Source organism: Anomalospiza imberbis, chromosome 2 (assembly GCF_031753505.1).
Source record: "Anomalospiza imberbis isolate Cuckoo-Finch-1a 21T00152 chromosome 2, ASM3175350v1, whole genome shotgun sequence".
Lineage (NCBI taxonomy): Eukaryota > Metazoa > Chordata > Aves > Passeriformes > Viduidae > Anomalospiza > Anomalospiza imberbis.
In genome coordinates this window covers 17614736-17639435 of record NC_089682.1, presented here as the reverse complement: position 1 = coordinate 17639435, position 24700 = coordinate 17614736, and the positions used below count along the sequence as shown (strand labels likewise).

General features: G+C 40.5%; 1 protein-coding gene across 5 annotated transcripts; it reads right to left on the bottom strand.

Moving 5' to 3' along the window:
- Nucleotides 1-3192: 3192 nt before the first annotated feature.
- Nucleotides 3193-18907, bottom strand: ASB11 (ankyrin repeat and SOCS box containing 11). 5 transcript variants are annotated; one of them, XM_068180010.1, is made up of 8 exons: nt 17546-17955; nt 17339-17466; nt 15613-15692; nt 12556-12663; nt 10917-11067; nt 10574-10708; nt 9515-9706; nt 3193-6155 (listed from the first exon to the last, which is right to left on the bottom strand). In XM_068180010.1, the coding sequence occupies exons 2-8, from the start codon at nt 17406-17408 to the stop codon at nt 6031-6033; spliced, it is 861 nt and encodes a 286-aa protein (XP_068036111.1). In that variant the 5' UTR covers nt 17409-17466; nt 17546-17955; the 3' UTR covers nt 3193-6030. The 5 variants fall into 5 exon arrangements, with proteins under 5 accessions (XP_068036111.1, XP_068036113.1, XP_068036112.1 ...); XM_068180012.1 differs by having other exon boundaries at nt 17778-17955; XM_068180011.1 differs by having other exon boundaries at nt 17339-17468; nt 17782-17955.
- Nucleotides 18908-24700: the final 5793 nt, after the last annotated feature.

Genomic DNA, 24700 nt, shown 5'->3' with positions numbered 1-24700 from the left:
ATTAAATCTTGGAAATTCCCGACCCGAAAAATGTGTTCCTCAGTCACTGTAATTATTCAGGATGCCACATTTAATATATATGTCTTGCTGTAAATCTGTAGTTACCCTGAAAGCACAAGTAGCAAAGAAAAATTGCCACATTCATTAACTAGGAGCTACTCTGGGATATTTGAGGATAAGTGATCTTCAACAGGTACTCAGTAATGAAAGGCACAAAGCTGCTGGGACAAAGTCAAAGTATTTTTACACACATCAGGCTCCAGGCAGCAGGAACTCACCTTCTGAAACAATTAAGAGCAAACATTTCCCTGTAGGCCAATGAGATACAAATAATATGCAAAGGATGACCCTCTCAGGCAATGCCCTTAAAAATATTTCAGTTTACTTACATTGTGATAGAGACAGAATGAAAAGGGATCAATAGTTTCTACATAGTTTGATGAGTACACTTTTTTGTTTTTAATGCAGAAAACATGAAAAAAAAATCACCCTCATGGGGGTTGGTATACCAGCCTTCAGGTATGAAGAAATTCAGGGCTACTGTCATTGCCCATAACAATTTGTTCATTGTGACCAGAGTAAAACAGGTATTTAGTCAGCATGTAGAGCAAGAAAAGTATAGAGAACAATACCCCTTCCACCCCCACCCCCCCAAAAAAATTATATATAATTTGGAATCATCTTTGTGAAGCTGGAGAATTATATGGGCAACATAAAATGAGTAAGTCTTTGGAGTCTTTAATTCTTCTCTCCCTAAGACAAAAACTCACACATTTCACTCACATTCCTAGGACAAAATATAAAAGTTAGAACAAGTTTTCTCTGGAAATCTCTACATCTCCTTCCCTTCCCATTGTGTCTAATTTCTATTTTGTTAGGGCATGTTAACCTCTATAGCCAGTAGGTAGACCTAGCAAAAAATGAACCATTCATGACAAAAGTATACTGCTAGCAAGTCCCTGGTAACAAACAGCTAAAAATATAGCAGGATGCTTGCTGCAAAATTCGCAGAATCATAGAATGGTTTGGGTTGCAAGAGACCTTAAAGATCATCTAGTTCCAAACTCCCTGCCATAGGCAGGGACATGTTCCATTAGACCAGGTTGCTCAAACCCCCAGCCAGCCTGGAATATTTCCAGGTGCCCTAAGGAACTCCACCATTCCATGGTTACTGCAGCCAAGACTTCCCCTGAGCTTCACATTCCCCACCAGCATTTCCTTGTTGGGCAGAACAAAGTTCAGCACAGCAGCTCTCCTCATTGGCACCTCTATCACTTGGAGAAGGAAGTTATTATTAATGCATTCCAGGAACTTCCTGGTTTGCCTATGCTCCACTGTCTTGTGCATCCAGCAAATACTGGGATAGCAGAAATTCCCCATGAGGACCAGGGCTTGTGAATGTGAGGCTGCCTGTAAGGGCCTCATCCGTTCAGTCTTCCTGGTCAGGTGGCGTGTAGCAGACCCCACAAATATGTCCCTACCCTGCCTTTAATCCTGACCCCAAAGACCTCAGTCAGCTCCTCATCCATACCCAGGCAGAGATCCATGCCCTCTAGCTGGTCATTGACAGAGAGGGAGGCTCCTCCTCCACGTCTCCTCTGCCTGCCCTTCACAAAGATCCTGTGTCCTTCCATTCTAACACTCCAGTCACAGGAGCCATCCCACCACATCTCCATGATGACAATGAGGTCATAGCCCTGCAGGTATGACCTTCTCTGCTGATTCATCTGTCTCCTTCCTTCCAGATGTTGTTCTCAACTGAATATGCAGATTATGCTTTATTCTGCAGCTCTTGATACCCTTTGTTGAAGATTTTTCAATTTTAAACCTGACATAGTTTTTCATTTGCTTGCAATGTACATTGTGAGTTTCTACAAATACTATAAAATTTAAAAATAAAGGAATTTTCAAGAAATAAAAATCAAATTAGGTAGAAGTTCTGTGTGGAATAATCTGTATTTGATAACAATATATTATACATCTCACACAGAACATTAAAAAAAAAAAAAAACCACAGTGAGGAGGAATTGGCATGTGGGAAATGGTAATTTCTGAAAATAATTACACAGAGGCATCAGGAACCGTCACGCCAGGATACAGGTCAGACATTTTTGGGCTGAGTCAGTGAATGTATTTAATTTTCATTCTTATCAGACTTGCCCTAATGCCATGCTGGGGCACACCACCAGTATTTTCAATCCAATAAAGACTGGAGGGGTGTTAAATGCCAAGAGCAGAGTTGTGCTGCAGGACAGATCAGGCTTGGGACAGAAAGGTGCTGGGCAGCCCCTGTGCCTCCTGTCCTGCAGAGATGGCAGCAAGTGCAGGGCAGGGAGCGGTGCTGAGGGGACACTGCCCCTGTTTGCAGGGGTCTGCACAGGGGGAACACAACATTTATTTCTAACGTGTGGAGGGAACAAATCTAAATACCTTGAGGAGGGTGTTGGCCAGGCTCAGGTTCCCTGGGGGAAGACAGAGTCAGAAGGAGATGAACCTCCCATCCCACTGCCCAAATTGGCACAGGCAAGTCCCATCAGGGGAGCAGAGCACACAGGTGGACAGACAGACAGCCTTCCTCACAGCTTGCATCTGCCTGGGAAGGTGGGGTGTTGGCACCTCAAGGCAGATGAGGGGAACTTCAGTTCCTACAGTATAACAACAAGTTTCAACAGTCTAGCATTTCTCTACACTTTTTAATTTCACTCTCTGAATGACAAATTCAACTGGACAGACAGAAATTCAGGGACTGACAGATCTGCTGTGAAAAGTTTAGTCCTAGAGAGAATGGAGGATGGTTAAATGCCAATAGCAGAGTGCCTCTGTAGGAACAGAGGTCACCTTGAGCCCAACAGGCTGGTCAGGAGATCAAAACAGAGATCTTTTCAGAGCCAAATCAGAATGAAACTTTTTTTCCTAGCTACCTTAAGAAATATTGTTTATTAAGGCCTCCCAATATGTGTCAGCCAATGTGTACTCACACAGGCTGTGTATGTCCTCGAGGATGTGGCCCATTGGCCAGAATGCTTGCAGAGAAAACTGTGGGAAAAATTAATCTCAAGCTACAGGGAAACCTGTGGAGCCAGGTTTTGGGCAAGAGTCTGAGAGAGCACTGTACAGCAGTGGAATTCCAGCACATAAAAATGCCTGTATCCCCAGGGAAACCATACCTTACCCAAACAACTGATTTCAGTCAATGATCATAGAATGACAGAGAAGAAACCACTTGTTTTAAAGAAAAGAGACCTTGTGAGATTAGTTTCCCTTCTACTACCTTCAGAAAAACACCTGACAGATGTTTTCCAAACTCATTTTGAAAAATCACCAAGACTCAATAGCCTCATAGAAAATTGTCCCAGTCTTTCCTTATCCTCACATGAGATGGCATTTTAAAAAAAAAAAAAATAAAATGAATACTTCCTCCAGCTATTTCCTCTGTATTTCCATGCATTGTTATGACACAAAACACAGCCAATGAGAAGTAAATGGGTAACTTCAGAATCTGAGGTAAGAGCAAGAAAGACTAGGTAAAGTTTCTAATTAAATTTCTTAATCTCAGGACTTCTGAACTTCTTTTCTCATTTATTAAAGCTGTCAGACTCTCTGATATACAGAATTTCAGAGAAAAGTAAGTGTCCAGGAAAAAGGAAAGTTAAGGTGATTTTTTGATGGGAAGCTAATATCAGGAATAAATATAGGGCACCTTCTCCTGCTTCTTGAGATAAAACTTTCTGAGAGGCTGAGTAGACTTTGCATTTTCTTAATGGAAATACCTTTTTTTTCAGTTTAAAATCCTATGTAAGTGAAATACGGCTTTCATTGATGATCACAGAAGGAAATCAATTCAGCATTACACATTTTGAAATAGATCCCATAAATTGCCTTAGTCCCTGATTGCAGTGCAAGTCTGACAGCTCATACAGCTGAGGCTCTGTCTCTCTGTTTAGAGAACAGATAGTATTCTCACTGCCACTTTATTAGCAGGGCAGGTGAGTTTGCAGTAAAGATAGAGCTGAGAGAGATCTGCTGACATCAGGTTAATATATACATTTATTTCTTGATAGTATTTGATTTTCAAAGGCTCTTGAGAATTTAGTGTTCAAATCTCTGAGATTCTTGATGCATTATACCATACAAGGTTATTTATGTCACTGAAAACTTCATGGGCAATAGCTCTTGTCATCAGATAACATTCAATATGTGCAAACACAGGCTGAAAACTGCATCCATTTTTGGCTGTAATGCTGAAGGTCCAGTCTCATGAGCTGCTGAGAGCTCAATTTATCTCACTTGTGCTGAATTAATCATAAAGAAGTATGGGAAACATTAGAACATTGTCTCAGAGAAACTGTCAGGATGACATTAAGGGATTGTTAGCATTGAACCAGAGACTGCTGCTGCTGGAGCAGGGACAGGAGCTTGAATGTTGTTGGAAGCCAGTCCTATATCCAGACTCCAGGAGGCCAATTTCCTCTGACTTAAGATGTATGGGCAGTGAAAATTTGAGCCAGTATGCCTAACTCATAATGAAACCAGTACATTTCACAGCCTGAAAATGTGTCAGCAGCCTCTTGGACCTGTGAAGTTGAACAAAATGGAGACAACAAAGTCCTTTTAATTCTGCTTTCCATTTTGCTACAACTAGTGAAACACCATTGCCTGTCTCATGGCAGAAGTTTACCAAAACTTGGCTCTGAAGAAATGTTTTGTCCCCCAGAAGAACCTCCTCAGGAAAAAGAAATGAATCTTTACAAAGTCAAACAAGCACTGCAAGTATCACTGTACACCATAGTTCCCAACTCAAAGAGGTGCATGCTTTCAGCCCTGCTGTTTCCAAGCTACAAATCCTCACATTACTTAAACTAATATGACAATGGACAATTATAACACTCTAAAAATCCTTTCTTCTGGGGAGGTAATTAAAGCCTCTAGAATAGGGGGTGAGGGAGCACACAACCCTGCAAACCACTCCTGGTGAGGAAAATTCAACAAGGAAAACATCTGGATGATGAACAGTCATCTTTAGTGGCCTTGCTTCTCTCCAGCTCCACAGTCCAACAGTCCAAGGACTTACCTTGAGAAATGTCAAAGCATACAAAGCCAAAAAAAAAAAAAAAAAAAAAAAAAAAAAAAAAAGCAATCTTTCCTTTGCATTTCTTTAAACCTTGCAAAAGGTGGGCATTGAAATATCACCTACTATGCATGTAAAGACATTTGCAGTTCTGTCATGGAATTAAGCTATGAAAAAATGTTCATGTAATGAATACAGCCAGATCTCAGGTGACATAACTTTGGAAGGATTTTTTCTGGAAGAGGTGAAAGAATTTTTAAGATTTTCACAGTTGTGGGTTTACTCGAAACCCCTGCACTTGCTTTCATAACACTTCTTGTACCTCCAAGGACAAGATGTGTTAGCATTGGGAATAGCTGTGTTCAGGGCTCAGGGATGTAGAGTGGCTGGACAGCCAGAGACTGCTGGAAATTGATAGGGCTCCAGTAGACAATAGGAAGGAGATGAAAGGAGGCAAAATCAAAGCTGATAAAAGATGTGCAGGTATTGTATACGTCTGATGTTCGTCACTGAAAGCTTTCATTTTCACATACTAATGGAAGAAAAATATTCACTGCCTTGATTTTGACATTGAGATTGGCTAGACAAAGGGAAGAAGCTGCACAGATACTGCACAAATAAATATAGCCCTAAATGCAGGGGAAATCTCTGTGTCTAAGTGGGTGAGTGGACGTGTGCATATGCACCTACAAACACATGTCAAGTGAGCTGTTTAAATACTGGAACTTCTCAGGCTGGTGTAAGACCATGTGACTATAGATTGTAAGGGAACTGTGTCCATAATACCATTCACTGCCTGTGAAAAGGGGCTTTCAATTTTAACTAGCACATAGCAACCAATGTTTGGTAGCCACAGAAGACAGTAAATGATGCCTTTGATTTTTTTTTTCTTTGATATAATAATCTTGGAGTACAAAACCATTTGTTCCTCTTTCTTTTCCAGTCTAAAGGCAGTCACAGACTTATCGATAGAGGAGGAAGCTCTCCAGTGGCTCCGGCAGGTGCAGCTTGGGGACTGTGTACAGGCACGACCGACCCAGATGCCTTCTGACACACAGCCTGCACAGCTGGGCGAGGCTGGCAGGACCTGGGGGGAGACATAAAAGGCAAGAATAAGCACCCTCAAACCCACCACTGGTATGAGTCAAAGCAAAAAACACCAGCAAGATTTGCAACTCAGAGCAAGCACTACACAATGATTTGCTGAGGTCAGGGAGACTTTGATACATTATTGTTTGTGTTAAAGTTGTGTTGTCAGAGTTGGTTCAGCAATCTGAAAGCTGTGAGCACTAAACACCTTTTTCTGTATGCACAGCTAGGCTGTTTACCATCTTTTCTTCAGCTAACACCTAAAACACCATAAAGTGTCTGCACTGCAGAGAGAGCTCTGGAATGCACAGCCCTTGCTCAGGGTGTAAGATAACCCCCAGCAGTTTTGTGAGGATAAAGGATAAGTACAGTTAATTGTTCATATATACAGAACATGCTTTTTCCAACTACTGGTGTCTCAGCAGGTACCTGCACCAGTAGTAACTGCAACCTAGCCTTTTTACATGGCCACAGTCTCAGAATATTTATGTTTGTCATTCAGTCCAGTGCTCCTCAAAACATTGCTTACTGCGACATCTAAGTTTAGCTAAGTCTGACTGAAGGGAAAACTTTTGAAGAAGATCTCAAAGATAGAAAGTCTTCAGTTTGTTTTTTTTTTTTTTTTTCAAAAAGACATTGAGGGAAAGGAAAGGGAAAGGGAAAGGGAAAGGGAAAGGAAAAAAGGAAAAAAAAAGGAAAAAAGGAAAAAAGGAAAAAAAAAAGGAAAAAAGGAAAAAAGGAAAAAAGGAAAAAAGGAAAAAAGGAAAAAAGGAAAAAAGGAAAAAAGGAAAAAAGGAAAGGAAAACGAATAAAGGAAAAAAAGGAAAAAGAAAAAAAGTAAAAAAAGGAAAAAGGAAAAAAGGAAAAAGGAAAAAAAAGGAAAAAGGAAAAAAAAGGAAAAAGGAAAAAAAAGGAAAAAGGAAAAAAAAGGAAAAAGAAAAAAAAGGAAAAAGAAAAAAAGGAAAGAAAAGGGGAAAAAAGGAAAGAAGGAAGAAGGAAGAAAGAAGGAAGAAGGAAGAAGGAAGAAGGAAGAAGGAAGAAGGAAGAAGGAAGAAGGAAGAAGGAAGAAGGAAGAAGGAAGAAGGAAGAAGGAAGAAGGAAGAAGGAAGAAGGAAGGACAAAAAACCAAGATGAGATGTGAAGTCTTTTTGCCCTTCCCTTGCTGCATGTGAGAACTCTTGTTAAACATCAGAGGGTCAAGTGGTTGGAAAGCTGTCAGAGGACTCATCCTGGGCAGTGGCTGGCACAGTACTGCCCACAGTGGTTCTGCCCACAGTGGTGCTGCCCTGGAGTTTTCCCTGCAGGATAACTGGGAGCTGTCCCCACCACACCCCACCATGGATTGGGTGAGGGGCATGCCAGGCACAAACCCACGGGACATGAGGTCCCATTGCTTCTGCAGCTACAAGCTTGCACGTGCAAATGCACCCTGCTAGTGAATGTGTCCTTGCCTCCCCCTCACTTTCCTCTTGCCAGAGCTGCTCCAGGTGCAACCTTTACACCTGCCCAGAGGTGCTCAGTTTTTAAAATCCTCTCTTGCCCTTCCCCTCCAGTTTCTGTCCAAGCAGAAGCAATCACTGCAGAGTTTGACAAGTAATAGGTAGAGATGTGGATTTAAAGGCCTGTTCTTATATCTTACAGGTAAGCTTCATAATCTGTGCTTTTACCACGGGAAAATTTAGGAGCTTGCACAGGCTGATAATATCCTCTCTGAGAAGAAATTAAAAGAAAAATATGGGATATTTAAAAAAGAACTTTTGTACTACTGTCACTGCAAGTGAAGAAACTACCATCTTCTAAAGCACTTAGGAAAACAGATACATTTTATATTTCACATCACTTAATAGCTAGTGAGAGGAGAAATTAAAGGGTCCCATCTAAGTAACCTCAGTGGAGAAGTTAGGGGTAGAGAAACTTTTTAGCCTGGGGTACTTATTTCAAGCAGAAGGACCTCAGAAAACACAGAAGTAGGGGAAAGAGTAGTTGCATGTTAGGCACAGCAAAATATCTGAAAGTGGGACCAAAGGTGAGGAAACTGAGAAAACTTCATGCCTGAAAAACAGAGTCAACAGGGACTGAAATATCTTTAGAGCCTTTCTGACTGTAAGGGAGAAGAGAGTGACAAGCTGAGAGTGGAAATCAAAAGGAAAGTTCAGGAAGAGAAAATGATGAATATTACAATATTTCTTTATCTACACCAACTCTATTCACTCAGGGCAATGGTAGCAGGACACTTGGCAGTGCTGCCTTTGCTCCCACAGTCTGCCACTGAGCTCTGGGCAACTCAGGTATGGGGACTGAAGTCACACAAGGTGAGAAGCATTCAAACAAAATTCCTCCTGCAAGGTTTTAGACATGACAAATTAAAGCTCTGCATGAAGAGTCATGGAGAAAGGGAACAGGACAGAAGGATATTAAGCCAATGTTTCATTTCCTCCATAAAGCCCACCTGTGTTCAGAGGGTTGGAACAAAGCCTATATGCAACACTGGCATTTATTAATTTACCATGCAAGAGTTGTTTGGAAGTGGCTTTTTGTGCACATCATGCTTTGGTCCTTGGTGGGCTGTGAGCAGGCTCAGGAAGGTGGGAGGCCTTGCATGGGGGAAGCACCATTCACCCTCTGAGTCAGAAAAGCCTCAGGGGACTACCAGGGCACCAGTGAGCTGGGAAACACTGGGATTAGAGACCCTGGGATTAGAGAAGGAGAAACTATTTCAGCAAACCCGTAGCACAGGGATATTGCTCTTGGATGCATCAAGTTCTGGCCAAATGTTGTGCAGGTGAAAATAGCACAAGAGGATCCTGATTCATTTCTGCTCAGAGGCTTCTCCCAGTAAACAGGAAAGATAATTAATTGCAGGAAGCCTGGAGGTAAAGAGCAAAGTGCTGGTCTGTTCTGAGATTGCAGCCCCATCAACCACATGGAAGAGCTGTGAAGCTGAAGAGTCACCTGGCAAACAGCTCTGCATTCTCCTGGCAACTGAGGACACACTCACTCATTGAGACATGGTGCAAGGCTGAACACTGGATGATGGTACTAAAATATTATCTATTAATAAACTTTCATGGTAGTTTTTAACACTAGGAGTCTCATTAGGTAAATATGTATGATTTTCCTTCAGTAGATAGGAAAAGAAAGCACAGAATAACTGACTGATTTACCTGCTAAAACCATAGCACCAGGTGGCAGATCTAGCAACAAAACAGATTTCTGTGCCATGTGTTGGAGGTTTGAAGGCAGCAGAGAAAGAGAATTTATGTAGAGCATTACTTATAAAAGCAGTTAAGAAATATACTCAGGTAAAGGATACAAACGCTGCTTTACTTAAAAAAGGACAAGAAAGGAAACCATTACCTTCCCGAAGCAGAAGTGCCTGCTCCACTTTGCTGTGGGGCGTGGCAAGATCCAGGGCACATTTGAAGTCAGCATTTCTGCATTTCGGGTTAGCACCATAGTCTGTCAGCAAGACAACTATCTCCACACTGGATTTCCTCGCTGCCGCATGCAGGGGGGTGTCCAGTCGCTTCCCCACGTTCACATTGGCTCCTTGGGTGAACAAGGGCTCGTGGTCAGATCTGGTGGGCAGCAGGGACTGTCTGAACCTGCATCACACAGGCTGGTTTCCACCAGTAGCCTCAATAGATGAAGGGGATGGATGGCACACAGGACTTCCCCCCATCTCTCAGCAGCAGCTGTGCAAAGCTCATCAGGTCAAACACCTGCTCTGGCAGAGTGCTCAGGGCCACCAAACCCTGTCTGCGATGCCCAGAATTGAGCAGCCTGACCTTCAACCCAAAACATGTTCAAAGCCTACCATATGTTCTTTAAAGTTGTTAATGGCATAAAATCTAATATGGATTATGTTAATTTAATTTCCAGGGAAAAAAAATAGAAACTTTTAGGTATCTCATTGTAATAAGTCTGGAAGCACAGCAAGCAAAATGCTTGCCCCAGGCTGGCTGGGCACAGCAGGGCCACACTTTGAGCAGGTGTAAGTCAGCTAATGCACACTGACAGAAAAAATTTATGCTAGTTCATAGCCTGTGCCTGGACCTGCAGTGATTATTCTTCCAAGCAGCTTTACTGCTGTCCTCATCATCCACTGAGGAGGAGGTGAAGTTAATGGTTCTGATAAACTGCTATGTTAAGCAAGAGCTGATTTTGGTCAGTAATATTAGCCAGCATTTTCTGTGCTTACTGTTATCATGCTAGAAAACTAAAATTCTGTTTTCACGTTCAGAAAGCCTCAGGGAGGTCTCTGTAATTAAGAAGGCTTTTCACTTAGGAAATCATAATTTCTTTATCAACACAGGGGAAATTTTTAATGGCCTCAAATGAGTCTGACAGAGTCAGAGACCAGCGGCGTTGGCTCACACCACCATAGCTCTCCCCCGGCCCCTTTTCCAGGTGTACCTAGCTCCAAAAGCTTCTTGACACATTCTGTTCTCTGGTATGTGCAGGCCATGTAGAGAAGAGTCCCATGCTGTGGGTCTTCTTGGTCAATGTCAACCTCATGGGCCAGAAGGGTCTCCATGCACTCCCTGTGACCTGTGGAGGGCAGAGCCGTCACTGAATTGCTGCAGAGCAGAACACACCCAGATACAACTGTGAGGCACAAGAGCTGTGAAAAAGCCAAGCCTGTTTATCTGTACTGATATGGAAATAATTTTTTAAAATGCTCTGTGAAGGACAAAAGACGCATTTGTCATGTAGTTATTGTTGGCTTCGCTCACACCCCTCACACCCAGAACATCACCTCTCTTGACTGCTTCGTGGATGGGCGAGGGCAGGTGGCTCCCCAGCTGCGCCTTGGCTCCGAATTCCAGCAGCATGTTGACACAGGCTGCACTGCCACTGCAGCAGGCGTTGAACAGAGGAGTGATGCCATCGATGGTGGCTGCATTGACCTGCAATGGAAGGCACACTCAGGATAATCCGGTTTGACAGGAACACCCTTGCAACACACCTCCTGTGCACACCAGAAGTGCACCAGAGTGAGGATCTTGCCTTCTTTAATTTCAGGAATTAATCTATTTACAACTTTCTGAGTTATATGTTGTGACATAACATACAGAACATTCTCCTTTGATGTCTGCCCTCTTTCCCAGAGAGTTAGTGCCACAAGGCAGAAACCCTGCCTGCTCTGAATGCTCCTGCTGGAGCTGCTAAGAAATGCAATTTTTTTTTTTTTTTTTTTTTTTTTTTAACGTGAAGCAGCTGAGTATCTTCAGGATTGTTTAGTTTGCACCAGCCTCAAGGTGGAACACCCTCAAATGAAAATGGATTTGCTTTTAAAATGAAAACATTTACTTTCTGTTTAATACTTTCATCTGAAAACACATTTCCAGGAAAAAAAAATTCATAGAAACATAATCCCAAACAGAAAAGGAGCTTGAAGGAGTTTATATGCATGTGTGTCTATGCAAGACAGAAATTTTCTTCCCCAACTTCTGATGTGAAGACCTGGCAAGAACCACTGTTGCCATTCTCCATTGGGACAGCAGAGCTGTAGATCACAGAATCACAGAGCATGCTGAGTTGGAAGGGACCCATCAGGATCATGGAGTCCAACTCCTGGCCTTGGGCAGGACACCCCAAGAATCACACCATATCCCTGTTTATGCTATGTTTAACTACATAGCAAGCCCTCAAGGCCAATTTATGAAGCAAATCTGCATGTCTTTAACTCTGTGGCACACTGGAGAAGAGCAATGGATTATGCAAGCACATGCCAATTTGTAAAATTTCCACTGCCCTCACCTCCTCCCAGTGTCATCAGGCAGGTGTGGCTGAAGCTGCTGGAGGCACTGGAGGTCTCTTGACTGTTTTGGTGCTGTTTGGTTTCTTGCTATATAAATTTTACTTTAAAACCCATCTGACATAAAAATAGTCTTACATCTTTCATCCATTCCTTAATCTTTACTGTGAACATGTACTTTGCCTTAGGTCCAGCTGTGGGAATTGTTTTTTTATTAGCAGATAAAATGTTTCATTGCTTCAAGCACATCCATTTTTACTTACATGAGACTCCCAACCTTCCCATAGAAAACCAGATGTAATTCCAGTGATCACTGCTGAGGGGGGAGGGGGAGGGTAAAAGTGTGAGTTACTTTCTTCAAGGTTATTTCACTTAGCAGCTTTCCTTCGTTTTCCATCAATCGTGACTATGTTTCACACATAAAGGGAAAACAAAAGAGAATAAAGGGATGACACAAGGGGGAGACAAATCTATCACCCAGGGAAACAGAACACTGTTATGTTTTTCCACATTTCTGTCTGAGATGTCCATCTGCTTCTAGGCCCTGACACATGGACAGCACGTCCAACATCCCCAGTGATGCGGAGAGCATCTGTTCCCAGGTGCCCATGTCCCCAGTGGCATCCCCAGGACTTACCTGGGCACCGTTTTCCAGCAGCACCTTGGCACAGGCCACGTGGCCACCCAGGCAGGCCTCGTGGAGAGCTGACACACGGTCCATGGTCACCAGGTTCACGTTGAAACCCTGCAACCAGGACCAGGGTGTGAGGGGAAAGCCCTGCCTGAAGCACAGCTCCTGCAGGGCTGGTGGGGTGCCCATGGCAGGGAGAGCTACGGCAGAGATGCGTGTCCAGGGAAAGAGCTCAGGATGGATTCGTGCTGTTCAGTGATTTCTTGTCCCCACAAACCACAGCTCGCGATGGGGTTAAAGAGGGAGCAATTACAAGCTATGCCTTCTATTTCTAGATCTTTACGATGCACTGTCAATTGCAGGAAAGGCATCACATTTCTTTAACTTATAAGGGTGGCATTCCCTTCCCTATTAAGTCCTGCACCAGGAGCTACAGCTGGAGGGATTCACCTCACCTCCCTGAATGAGGATGCTTCTGGCATCTGCAGGTATTTGCAGCTGAGCTGGAGCTGGCAGCTCCTTCCATGGGGAGAAACAGAATTCCCTAGGATATGCTTCATCCCAAGCTAAAGCCGCAGTTTCCAGTAAAACAGACGAATTGTATCCTAAAAGTTTTTCACTCACTGCATGGGGTACCCAAGTATGTTTCACTCAGAGGTGATAAGTACCTGGTAAACCTATAAGAGAAATGAATCAAATCCCACCCACAAATCAGTTCCTCTTAACTGACCATCCAGGAAATGTTTTGCATTGGAAGAAAGAACAGTGATTTACAAATGCCTCATTTCAGGTATTTCCCTAATTGACAGTTGCCATATCTATTCCTGCAGAAAGACAAATCAAACATATTCACAAAGGGGAAAGCAGTTGCCATATGTGTTTTCCTCTGAATGCAACTACATCTCCTGGTAATTAGAATTTTACAGCCATGTGTGAGACCAGGCCTGGAAGCAGCTCTATTTTCTGCTTGATGCCGTATTTTGAAGTACAGTTGGTGTCTGCCTGACGTGCTATAGACAGAGCAGCTCACGAGATGGCAGCAATGCACTTTTTGGTACACAGTACCCAATGCAATGGGCAGAAAGGAGTACCTGGGAGCAACCTCACATGGCAAAAAAGGCAGCAGTCCTGACGCCATGAGTGTTAAAAGCACTATAAACACTTCAGGCCAAGCATTACATGATAGAAAAACAATCTTTTTCAGTCATGTGAAAGTATTATTAATGTAGAATTTGTTGGTAAAATTTCTCATGCATTACAATGGTGCTAGGGGAATAGGCAAAACCTTGAAAAAATAGAGATTATTCCATTTTCTAATTGTATGGTTGTTTCATACTTTGTGATCAGTATATTCCTTGAAGATTAATTCCTTTTAGATACTTCTAATAAGGAGACCTATTCTCAATCATTACTCATATATACATGTATATATATGTTTTTAACAAATAAAAATCAGTCATATCAAAGAAAGAATAAGCACTGTTATCTTGGGAAAAACAACAATTCCTTCCATTACAAAATGAAGAATAAGTTGTATGTTTTACAATGGCTGTTTGCCAAACATCACTCATGATAAACATTGCTTTCAATGTACATGAAAAATCAAACTCTTTTTTCAGGCATTGAAACAGGTGTTGGTGAGTTCTTGAGCCATTTGAAAACTCCAGCACTACATCACCTCCCTATGTCCAGGCATTCCCTGTGCAGCCAGAGCCTCAGTGGCTTTCTTGAAAGCTATGGTGCTGCAGTAGAGACTTCTGAGTATCCCACAGATACTCAAGTATAGTTCCATAATTCATTTCAGGCTAGTAGTATAACTATATTGGAAGCAATGAGCAATGAATACGCTGCTCCATGAACAATTTCATCCCTGCATTTATCAATCTGTGGTGACTCAGCTCCAATTCTGGCTCTACAGACATTGCTGCCCTGATCTCTTTTCATCAGCAAAGACCTTCATCTTTTACTCCCAAAATTAAATTTCTTCAGGAAAAGGAGAAATGGTGGATTAACTAAATGATATAATCATACTGCTGGGTGCTTCCTCAGTGTACAACCCTGAGCAGTGCATAACCAGGGCATCTGGTGAGCAACCACAACACTGGGTGCTCCACGAAGCAAGTGGTATAAGGTCAGCATAAATGGAGATAGAGGGGTCAGAAAACCATCAAATTCCTAAATGAATAAAGCCTCTTTCTTTTTACCTCTAACCTCCATCACTTCCTTTTCCATAAAAATCGCTTTATGTCAGCAGGTGAAGGAAAGAGGGATCAGAAAATGGGAGGGTGAATACTGTCTGTAAACAGCATTCTTTTTTAGCTGCAGCTATGCCTCAAAAGATGTCTGGAGAGGAGGATTTCACACTGGCAGCTCCGCTCCTTGAGGATGTTGTCCATTAGAACTGTGGCTTCTAGCAATAATTATTTATCTTGACTACAAAAAAGTCTGATAACCAAGTCAAAAGCTTTACAGTCAGGGAATTAATTTCCCTGCAGTTGCCTTGGGGGCAAGAGGGAGAGGGGGACAATTACCTATTCATGCTGATGAGGACACTGAGTTTAAGCAAAGGTGGTAAGGAAGATGATTGGCAGAGCACAAAGAACCATAACCTCTTTTCATATCCAGCTTCTTTTCCTTCTCATGTATTCTCTCCTCCTCTCTTCCTTTTGCCTGAACTCACGGTTCCTTTTGGAGCAGAGGGTTTCAGGCTAACTTCATAAAAGGCTTTTTACTGTTTTGGGGTTTTTTTAATAGCCTACATATACATATTTATTGTCCCTATTCTCAAGCCTAGTTGCATGGTTCATCATTGAGAAAGAGCACAAGGATCATTGTTTATTATATAGCAAGCTGCAAGGTGTGATAGTCTTTGTCCCAGGTTTGTCCCTAGCTTCCTAACTGAGCAAACTAATACATGCCCAGAGGTGTTTGTGCTGATATATTATTCATACAGCCATATTTCTTATGCCCTGTTGCAGTCTATTACCAGCTCACCAGCCCATAAACGCAATTCATGTGAAATCACCTTGCTTCCCAGCCTTTTCTTTCCCTGTGGGCTTTTACCTGTGCAATCAAGGTTTTCAGAGAGAGAAGGCGTCCCTGGAAGGCAGCATCATGAAGAGGGGATCGGTCTGCCCAGCTGCCTGAAACAGCAAATGCATGGAAGCTAATTCAGGGGTGCAGCAAAAGCAGATCTTGGGAGGACAGGGGAAGCACAGCCACATGTAAATGCAGATCAGGACTGAAATCAATGTGGGCTTAGTGGTGAAACTGTTTGATGAATTAATTTCAGCAGAGCAGCTGAGGAATCAGCAATCCTGAGAAAGCTGGCTGCTCACTAAGGGACCTAAACAAAAGCTTTTTGGCAGAACTTTTAAAAGAACAGCTAAAAACATGTTTCAGCAAAGATCACGAGTTTAGTGCTGCTGGGTCTCACACGGAGACTTCAGAACCCTTCAATTCTCCTACTCAAAACCATATCAGCCTCCACTTTTCCTCAGGAGCTCCTGTCACAAATTGCATCCCAGCTTCTCTGACACTTTGTTAAGAGCCTCATAGCAGGGTTAACTTGTCCATCAAATGAATTCTGGTATGTCCTTGGCAGTTTTATTTCCCACACTGACAATTTAATAAATAATATCCTCCCTCTCAGACTAGCATGTAACAGGTTTAATCATTCTCTTCACTGAAATATTTTAGAAAATACATGGAAAAACAAATTCTGCCTGAAGGCTTTACTTTTCTTCTTTAATAATTTTGAGATGTTGAACTGTTTAGACTCCTTCACGTAGGCTTGCTTGCCCTTTTTCTTATCCTAATCTATTTATGTGCCAAGAAAAATAATTATTTAGCCTAGCTACTACCTACAGGCATAGACATTCAGCTCAGGTTAAATCCCTGCCATTCAAATAGAGAGCAAATTTACTTGTCCTATATTAAAATTTATAACTGTCCTGTGACACAGTGTGCAGTAAGTATTTCTCCAAAGGCCAGTTGCATTTCCAGTGTCACAGGACAGAAGCAATACCAGTGTTTGCATTCATGCTCTGTTGTACAGCAAACCCATGGGCACTGTATTTGAAACTCTTGTCCTGTTTAATTTTTTCAGCTATGCTGCGCACCAGAGAGAATGGAAAGGGTGATTTATCTCCATTTCACATGCTACCCAAGGCAGGGAGAAATCAATGAGAAGCATGGACACATCCATGGGGACTTGAGGCCAAGGACATAGCAGAGGTTTTACCCTTAGCCAAAGGAATCTCCTTTTGCTACCCAAGGACCAGGATGCACTTCAGCTATTGAAGTTACAGTTTTAAATATAGTGATTACTTTTGTTTCCATTGATTTACAAAGCACTTCCTGGGCTCCTAAGGCAGGAAACTGGCATGGAAAGACCAGCTGGCACAATATATGGCAAGGCTCTGAATGACACATGAGTCAAAAGGATGGAAACAGGAACCATGTAGGGACCAAGAAACATCTTCCTGAAAACCTCCCAAATACCCCACACCTCTCATCATGCTGGTGAATGAAACAGGCAAGCTCGGTTCAGAAAGTCAGAAGACATTGCAAGTGACAAAGCCCAGAGCCCTTATACAGCAGGAAGATTCAGGAGTTACTGAGACAACAGGGCTACAGGGCCTGATTTAACCTTTTATGCAGAGTATAACTCGTGCGAGTGCGTGTTCTCACATGCATTTCCAGGGCATTTCCAATGCATGTGGATGCACACACAGCCTCAGGACAACACACACTGCTGCACACTCCCACGCCAGCCACCACAACCTACCTCCCTGAAATGTGTGGCAAATATAGTTCCCATACGGAGCACATCTCCCCTGCTCAGCTGGGAGGGACATGACTGAAAGTGCTCTTTTTAAATGCCTACAGATAAATTATGCAGCACTGCTGCTGCTGCTGTGCTACTTCACTGCAAAGAGAAAAGGTTGTGAAGCTCTGGCTGTAATATGATATAGTGCCCCAGCAACAATATCACATGATCTTGCATTTTGTAAGATTATCCTTAATGGCTTTCTGCAAATGGCAACTTGCAGATAAAAATATGTTATGGCCTGCTGAATTTCAAGGCATCTCAAAAAGAACCTGCTTGAAGGAAAAACTGCTGTTCGCCACGTGTCAGACTATGATTGCATAAAGGTGCTTGGAAAAACAGGACAGTATCAAATGATTGGAATTATATTCTAGAGAATAAAAAATAAATTAATAACCAAGACATGCCTGTATATATACAGGCTTCATAAAGGCTTTGTCAAAAATGCTTGGCTGCAGTATTTCTCTTGGCCAGATCTTAATCTCCCTGCTTTGGGTGGCCATCCCACATCATCTGTGTTCTGATGCCATTCCTGTGCCTGTTCATGACGCCACAATCACAAAGCAAGTGCCCAACAAATGAGTCACATAGAAATGTGTGATGTCACAATGCTGACCAGAATCTTCAGCTAGGAAAATAAGCCCTCATTAGCAGTAAATTGAAAATACCATGTCATTTTAATTACTGGAATTAACAGGAATGCAAACACATGCCTATTCATTATTATAGCAGTGATGTGAAGGACTAAAATCACTTGAAAAAAAACAAAACCATGATCTGCTAAGTAACCTATAAAATACAACATATTCTTGAGCTGTGTATTTTCAGAACAATTTTAGCTGCATTCATTTTTATAATCTGATTTAACAAAACAAGGATTATTGGCTTGGATTCATAAAGTCATTAGTTATATCCTCCTAGCATCACCTTTCAGAAAATCAATGTGCTAAAACTTTTCCCTAAATATTCTCTGGCAGTAAAACTGGATGTTTAGTAAAACTATCTGTAACCACTGATAAAGAACACCTTGTATCTGAGAACAGTATTTTTATTTACTATAGTGCATTGACCAAATGTTGTCCTCATTCTAGCTGGGTAATTGTTGGAGTCTCATATTTTGCACACCTAAACCATGCCAACACATACTGACACTGCAAAGACCCCAGAAATGGGAGGCACTTCAGGTTAACACATTTACCCCTTCATTTAGCAAAAAATCCCTCATTTCATGGTGACTCACTGATTTAAATCCTCAAGTTACAAAAATGTGGCAAATAAACATTTAAATGTTAGAGTCCATATTTTTACTTTACCTGGGACTATTCCATAGATCTCTTCTGCTATCCTGGCAGCTTCTTTTCTGTTGCCTTTAACAATATAGAAATGTGTCAGCAAAGCCAAGGAAATCTTAATTAAAAGCTTGAAGCAAAACAAAGCAAAAATGGCAAAATAAATGTTAGTGAAAGAATGGAGTATAGAGCTGCCCTCCATTTTGGTTTGCTCTTTGAATAGTTGCTCAGGTTGGTTAAGTTGCACTGGGCTATTCTCGGTATCATATGTCATCTACTTAAACCCTTCAGGACTTGCTGTTCCTCAGTTACCAAAAATACATCCTGGTTTTATTTGGTATGAGGTGTTTGATGCTAAATAACAATATCAAGGATAAGATATTTTGAACATCTCTGCATACAGGAAACAAATAAGAAAGTCCTTTCCAAACCTACATAAATGAGGATAAATTTTCAGACAGATGCTCTCCATACCACCTGAAAGCCTATACATCCACATTAGATTTATTCTTAGAGGTAGAAGTTCCATTTACAACAACTGCATAGATAAACTTGCAGAAATTTTTCAGAGATGCTGCAAAAAGAATACTTTTCTGTCTTTTCCATCTTGAGAACAGGTCTTGCTGGTACTCAGATACAGAACAAAGGCAAACATGTCAAAGAAAACCATTATCATGAAAGAATTTGAAATAAATCCACGTGGCCAAAGCCAGGGCTAAGAAGTCAAAGTTATTCTAGGAGGAGAAAAATACATTGAAATTGCAGAAAAAGAAACATATATCTGATGCTCCGCGATTTGCATTTTCACATATCATTTTCCATTCCTCAGGGATAAAGAATGGTGTCCATTGATATCTCTTGCAAACAGCATTGTCTGTTTCGGAAATATTTTTACATTATCCTCCATTGATTCAAAGGTGTACTATTTGAAACTGAACAAGATGCACCCTTTATTTAACTGCCCTTTTTTAATTTTGAAGGCACATAGCTTTCCATAGAGAACAAAGGGATTTTTCTGCATGTATTTATTTGAATCTATGTAGAACACCCCATTTCATTTTATTTTAAACTTTTATTTATTCCTGTTTTCCTATATGTACCACTGGAGAAGGATTTAATTCTTACTTGATTCTCCTCTTTGCCCAGGTTCTCCTAGCCTTTCATTCCAACATCTGTCAAGGAAAAGAGCAGGATAATTCCTCTTTTAGAGATTCCAAAGAGATGGTGGATATGCACATGGAAATTATACAGCAAATTATTTCTCTAGGCATTGTAGATGCAATTTCTTTTGGTTTATAGCAATACAGCTGGTTTAGTACCTTGCTGTCTTTGGTGCTCAGTCCTCCCAGGTGCACTAAAATGCTATATAAAATATGTGCAGAGAAAAAACACCCCAAGCAATTTTCTCAAGTGAAACAATTTTTCTAAAATGCTGAATTAAACCAAGTTATTATATTCTTACATAACTTAACTCCTTACAAAAGTATTACATCTACCTTTCCTTACACAGTAATATTAAATACCTGCAGAAACTATAATACTTATGAATCCAAAAGAGGAAAAATTCTTCTTTTTAATCACTTTAATACAGTTTGCCACAGACAGCTGAAGATATGGATTACAGGACAAGAGAAGTTCAGTTAAAGAATCACAGAAAAACATATTGATTTGTTGGCAGTTAATTCTGCTCAGCTGAGAAACAGAGGAGAAATTAGCAAAAAAAGGTGGACTAAAAACAAAATGGTCAGCCTAGAAAAATCTGAAAAAAAAAAAACATTCCTCCTGGAGCCATAGGAATAGTAAAAACTGTAAAGAACAAAATGTTGGATGCAGAGAAAAAGAACACATAAAAAATATTAAGACCATTACAAAGTAAAGTCAGCCTGAATAACAGAGAAATCTTTCTTGTGTAGGATTTACAAAAGGTGGCTCTCAACAGGAGACAAGCAAGAAGTAAGAGAACCTTTTGAGAAAAAAAACAGAAAACTGGGCTTTTGGTTGCAAAGGAAATTCATTGATTTCCTTCCCAATTAGCCTAATAGATGGTATATAGAATTGTAAATGTCTATAAAAATGAGAAAAATACAAGAAACTGAAAATCAGGTGATTTCCACTGAAATTCTCTTATCCCTAATGGAATAATATCAAAAAGCTCTCCAAGTGCTCTAGAAAATCATGAGAAGGTTTGACTGCTTGGGAGCAGTCACTGGAACATGACTCTCCCAGAAGGAGTGACTCTATTTGTGTAGCAGCAAAATCACCCTCCTGGCTTCAGAGCAAGACAAATAAAGATTTTCAGTCAAATTATTCAGTGAGTCATTTGAGAAAAACTTGTGTAATCTCCTAATCTGCTCTTAGTGTATAAGAGCACTAGGAAAATTAATGCAGTGGATGTAAAAGAAAATTATCATTGGGAAGACAGCTGAACAGCATGGTGGAAAGTATGAATACTGGTGAGGGTGCTAGTCAGGCAAACAACAGCAAGGTCAGGAGTTATCACTCGGAAATCTCTGGTATTTTTGAAACTAGAGAGATGAGCAACATGGTGTAGGCGTGAGAACAGGCAGAACACAAGAGCAATGACAGTGCAGACACAGGATTGTCATCGTTCCTCCCTTGCTCTTTTGAGCATCATTGCTGTGAGCTGAATGAGGTGGATTATGCAACTCCATTGATAGACTTGAGTGAACAAGTCAGCCCCCTGCAGAAAAAACACACCTCACTGAGAACTTCTGCAAGATGCCCAAACTACTCTGTGAATCACTCTTCCTTAACTCTAGGATAATTATTAAATTGTTAAATCAAAATATCCAAAAAATATATTAATCGTTCAAAAAATTGTCATGAGAAGGTAAATAGAAGTAGTTTAGCAAGATCCCCCAAAAAACTCAAAAAGTAATGTTTATATATGTTTATATAATGTATATATATATGGTTATGTATGTTTTACTGCTTATTTCTTGAATGTGTAAATGCAAGAAATAAGCAGTAAAAAAGGGCAAACCAGTTTAGAAAAACAACTCATTTTCAGTAAGGTTCACCTTAACTTTATCCAACTTCTAGGGAGAAATATCAGATGTGACCTGAAGAATTTGGCAAGGAAATAAAGGGATGAGGAATCCTCATCTCAAAGAACTTCAAAGTCTATTCTTATGCTACACACACTCTGAATTACAGCAGTGTATTTCTAATGTATTTAGTTGGGATCAGAGTATCAAGTGTATTCAATCAAAGCAAGGCAACTGGGGAAAAAAAGGAGTCAGAAACACAAACAGAAGAGATGAGAACAAAGATGTCCATACAGAGCCAGGCTATTTCTTTTCTATCAGTTTGATCTAATAAATGACACTACTTCCCACAAAAGCCTTGCCTTGTTTGCAACCTTAGGTCAGCACACTTACAACACTCCTTTTAAAAGGAGATGTGCAGAGTGACTCACTGGTTGCTCTCAAGCCAGTGTGGGGTTCATCTCACCTATCTGCCACCCATCACACCGGGTAGGGTCTGGTTATTGAAACTCCTGCTGCTGCCTGCGCAGCAAATTCCAGCAGTAGTCAGTGCCTGTGTTCCCAGGGAATGCACCAGTCCCTCCTGCTTAAACAAGCAGCTTGAAGAACCAGCATGTACAAGACAACCAGCCATGCACAGCTAAAGTTCAATGAACCCTGCACAAGTAGCATCTCTAGAGTTACTACAGTGTTCAAGCATGTCAGGATCTGAAAACAACCTAATCTACCTGCTAGGTTTACAAGAAAAATATATAATTTTAGTAAAATAATAAATTTAAACACATAATCACATCCTATCTTTAATTTTATTCCCTTGAAAAATACCCACTTTTTAGCTCTGTCAATGTTCAAGGCATTAGGGAAAACTCTGGAAGTCAACATACTACTGAATGTCATGATGCACAGCAAATATCATGAGAGTAGTTTAATGATAGCAATTAGACATAAAAATATTGAAATACTTTTAATTTAAAAAAAATCAAATTATTAAACCATTTTGAGATTGATTATTCTTTTATCTATTTACATAGTCTGAATTTTAGCAAAGCAGAAAGCACCAGAAAGACTTTTACAATTAATTTTTAAAAGTCTAAGCATATATGAAAAAAAGGGACTAGTAAAGAGAAATAAAAAGGGAAAAGATATAAACAGATGCAAAAAAACTTGACCACAAAACAAGTAAATTACAGTAGTTACCTTCTTACAGATACATCCACACCCACTAAAACACAGTCTAAAGGACTAATTTTATATCCACACTTTACTTGATGCTTGTATGGTATATTGTATGGTTTAACTTACAATTTTCAATACCTTAATTCACAGCGTCTGCACATAATGTATGGGAAACAACATTTCTCCTTGTGCCTGGGGATGCAATTTCATTGCAGTTTGGGAGGGGAACATTCTATACAGGTCTTCCTGCTCCTCCTACACACCAGAGGTTCTGCTTTGTGCAAGACATTGCTTAATTAGTGTCACTCTCTCTTTCGTAACATTACACTGGTATGTCACAACAATAATCTTACCTGCAAGCACAATTGAAACATTTTAATTTTTTTAACAAGTTATTTTATTAATTTCTAACCACACTCATTATCTCAGTATTTTTTTTTTTAGTATTCTGCTTATTTTATTTAACCTTTTTCATGTTACCCACTGATATTTTGTGAAACTGTAAATGTTTCTGTGGCATCACCCTTACGCCACTGCACAAAGCCAGTGAGCAAATCATTCCCACAGAGTTCTGCATAATACAAGTGGTGTTATTTGAAAAACCAGGTATGGGTTAAGTTTTTATGGCAGCTTGTACAGAAAGATGAATATTAAAAAAAACATTGCCATAAGAACTCCAACAATCAGTGGTGAAAAGCAGCATTAGGGTTTGTAGTTCTGTATTTTCTAATTATATGCTCCCACATATTAATAAAATGCATCCATTCTTTATGGAACAGTAGATAAACTTTACATTGGTTTTGTAAACAAGACTATAACAAGGTTTTATTATGTTATTCACAAGTACACAATGTTCCACAAAAGAAAACTTATTTTGAGTAGATTCCTTTTGATTTGTGTTTGCAGATGTTGCAGGAAACCAAACAGAACTAAAAGAGAACAAACAAAATATTACTACAAATACACACACATATGTATATATATATAACATTTCCCTGGAGTGGCAATCAGTATTTTCAGAAGGCTGATAGAAATTTGAATGCTTGAATTTTGAATGCTTGAATATTAAAAAAAAAAAAAAAAAAGAATAACTTAGAAAAGTAGAATAGTAGCTTAATTCTACCCATTTATCCTTAAAACTTGTGGCACCATTTAGATGGCTTCCACTTTTAATGCAGTTTGAAAAACTCAATTTGTAATATTACACGCTGTATGTTACATATCAAAGGCTAAAAATTATAGTAAAAGAAAATACACTTTATATATGGCAATTATTTACATTATCTTTGTGTTTCATGAAAATATGTTCAATGAAATTATAAAATGCTTGTGTAATTATATCTCTACCCAAACAACATGAATTTGGCAGAAGTATTGTGTTAAATACTACCCTTCAAGGGTTTGGAAACAGTGTTTTAATATTGCACAGTTTTAGTATCAATACAGTGTCCAACAGCACACAATACTCCAGAGTCATAAAATAGTAAGCTGATAATCATTAGTGATGCTTGAAAAAGAAACTAACCCAGTGCATCAAACAAGTGGCAATTTTACAGATGGTTGACACAAATGAAATAAACTCCTGACACACACTGGCACAATGCTGTGCTGCCTCCTGCCCCACATACACATCAGTCAGACTCCTCACAGCTGCTCCTTCTCTCTGTCTCTCCATGAAAAGCACAGCCATTGTTATTTCCGTTTAAGGGATACCTTCCCAAGATTGCATGTGCAGCACCTGCCAGCCAGTGTCTCTGATGTGAATGAGGTGAAATCATTCACCCTGAACGCTGTCCCTCCCAGAGATGGACTGAAATGCCGCTTTGGTCATAAGTAAGTGGAAGGAG